Source organism: Pteropus medius, unplaced genomic scaffold (genome assembly GCF_902729225.1).
Source record: "Pteropus medius unplaced genomic scaffold, Ma_sr-lr_union100, whole genome shotgun sequence".
NCBI lineage: Eukaryota > Metazoa > Chordata > Mammalia > Chiroptera > Pteropodidae > Pteropus > Pteropus medius.
This window is the reverse complement of record NW_024340849.1, coordinates 32,158,061-32,160,862: the sequence shown is the minus strand read 5'-3', so window position 1 is coordinate 32,160,862 and position 2,802 is coordinate 32,158,061. Positions and strand designations below refer to the sequence as shown.

Here is a 2,802-nt window from a genome sequence, read left to right as displayed (position 1 = left end):
AGTACCTAACTGAGTTCTAGGTACATAATAAACATTCAATAAGAGTGGATTCAAGAGCCATAGTACAATTCCCGAACATTCTAAGAACCAGTGAGAATCAATTTTGCCATCCCCAGGAAGAGAGAGAATTACCCAGGGGTACACACCATGTGATATGTAAGCTTTCAGGAATTTGTTTTCTCTGATACAATTATGTCCTTTTATATCCTGGCCTAAAATGTCTTCCTGAATTCTCCTAACCATTTAGACAGTGGCTGATATTTTGGAATAAGATATTAGTAAAAGCCTTTCAAATAATAGTAGATAATAATGAGAGAACTGTTGCTGAAATCCATAGTAATACTTCCTATCCATGAATATTACTTTCATGAAAAGTACAATTCTGCCTCAAAACTTTTGCATTTCCAACAACTTCTGCCCAGAAAACTCTATCTACTCTACTCATCCTGTCACCTGATTCACATCTCTGATCAAACATCACTTTCTGAGATGCTATCCTTGACCACCATATCTGAAAGAACAACTCTAACACTTTCTATCCTTTTACCCTGCACTTACCACCTCCTGACAAATGAGTGTTGTCTGTCTCATCCTACCAAAATGTAAGCCCTATAAGAGAGGGACTTTATCTGGTTTTGTTCACTACTTCGTTGCCAAGTTCCTAATAGAGTGTCTGGCAAATAGTAAGGACTCAAAAAATATTAGCGAATGAAATGGCACATTGAGTTACTTGACTAATAAAGGTGTTTCTGATACTTAACCTGGAAGTTTGCAATCAAATATTATGAACAACACAAAGATGAAATGGAAGTGCACATGTCCGTGGGCTTTCACTTTGAATTGAAAAAGGGTCTCCTTTTAAAAATTGTCTTTGGTCACCTTCGATTTTGAATCCAAAAGTGGCATTCGCCCAAAGTCAAATTTTCCTATTGTTTTGCTGAAAAGACCACATTGAAATAAATTTCACAGAACCACCATAATCATTCCATCTGAAGGAAGAAAAGCATACTCATGAATCAACTAAAATCACTTATGAACTACCTTTTTTAAACAAGCCCCCCCACAAAAAAATACACAATTTGGTGTACTTCAAATTCAGTGTTTTTAAGTACTTCCTTCTAACTTAGTTACAATATAATTCACATAATTTTTTTGTGCTTTTGTGTCTAAAGTGTGTTATTATAAAGTCTATCTAAATGAACTTAAAAATCAAATATATTATTAGAATTATAGCTAAAGTAATCCCTAACCAAATTCTTTCAAGCAATTATATAATGATTTTTAAAGCATGTCTGGTAAATGTTAGAATTTTATTTTTTATTTTCTCCTTTGGTAATGCCCTGGAATTAAAAATAATGATGAAGACTTCCATTATTGTTAAGTATGTATTCATAATTTCGTTTTCTCTTTCCTCTACAAATTCAGAAAGCATATGCTTATGCGGATGAAGATGAAGGACGCCCATCCAATGACTGTTTGCTCATATATGATATTGAAGGTGTAGGTTCCCCTGCTGGCTCTGTGGGTTGTTGTAGCTTCATTGGAGAAGACTTAGATGACAGCTTCTTGGATACGCTAGGGCCTAAATTTAAGAAGTTGGCAGATATCAGCCTGGGAAAGGAAATTGAACTATATCCAGACCTTGATCCCTCTTGGCCACCTGATACCACTGAACCCATGTGCCCACAACAGGGAACAGAGCCCATTGCTAGTGGACGCCCACCCATCTCCCCACATTACGGCACTACCACAGTCATTTCTGAGAATACTTACCCCTCAGGACCTGGTGTACAGCATCCTATGCCTATTTCTGATCCCCTGGGCTATGGCAATGTCACTGTAACCGAGTCTTATACAACCTCTGGCACTCTGAAGCCCTCTGTCCACATTCATGATAACCGACATGCCTCAAATGTAGTGGTGACAGAGAGGGTGGTTGGCCCAATCTCTGGTGCTGATTTGCATGGAATGTTAGAGATGCCTGAGATGAGAGATGGGTCAAACGTTATAGTAACAGAAAGAGTAATAGCACCAGGTTCAAGTCTACCCACCACTCTGACCATCCCTGATCCTAGAGAGTCTTCAAATGTGGTAGTGACAGAAAGAGTAATCCGACCAACTTCTGGCATGATGGGCAGTCTAAGTATGCACCCCGAGTTATCAAATGCCCACAATGTGATTGTGACAGAGAGGGTTGTTTCTGGCTCTGGCGTAACTGGAATTAGTGGCCCAGCTGGGATGATTGGAGGCAGCGGCACAGTCAGCAGTGGCCTGGTTGGTAGTGCAGCTGGAGTAAATGCTGGTGGCATCGGGATGAGCAGTCTGGGAGGAGGAGGGGGCCTGAGCAGCATTATGGGGGGGACAGCCAGCACTGGCCACATGAGGAGCTCCTCTGACCACCACTTTAGCCAGACCCTTGGATCTGCCTCCCCTAGCACAGCCCGAAGTCGAATCACGAAGTACAGTACCGTACAATATACTAAGTAACCAGGATCTCAGCACACTTCTTCTCAGTAATTGTGATTTAGATTCAGTTTCCACCACCAAAAAACTAACGATGTGATTTAGGATGCACAACTAGGTTCTAAGGTAATTGTGGAACAAGATGAGAAACCACCATGAGAAAAACAGATGGGAACAGTGCTATTGGACAAGGGTTCTCCTTAGCATCTGTATGTCTTTTTCTTATATTAATACTAATGGAATCATGACAGGGGACTAAAACTTGAGATAGGGTTTTCTTTGTGCCTTGATGGCCTATAGGGCCTTTTTTCTGTCTGTGTGGCCTGTAGTGCATCTCTA

General features: G+C 40.4%; 1 protein-coding gene across 1 annotated transcript in view; it reads left to right on the top strand.

Annotated features, from left to right (window-relative positions):
* Window positions 1-2,487, top strand: part of DSG1 (desmoglein 1) — a 35,400-nt gene extending 32,913 nt beyond the window's left edge. The window contains exon 15 of the mRNA XM_039846726.1: window positions 1,426-2,487. Coding sequence (XP_039702660.1) covers window positions 1,426-2,487 — 1,062 coding nt within the window. The remainder of the gene's footprint in view (window positions 1-1,425) is intronic.
* Window positions 2,488-2,802: the final 315 nt, after the last annotated feature.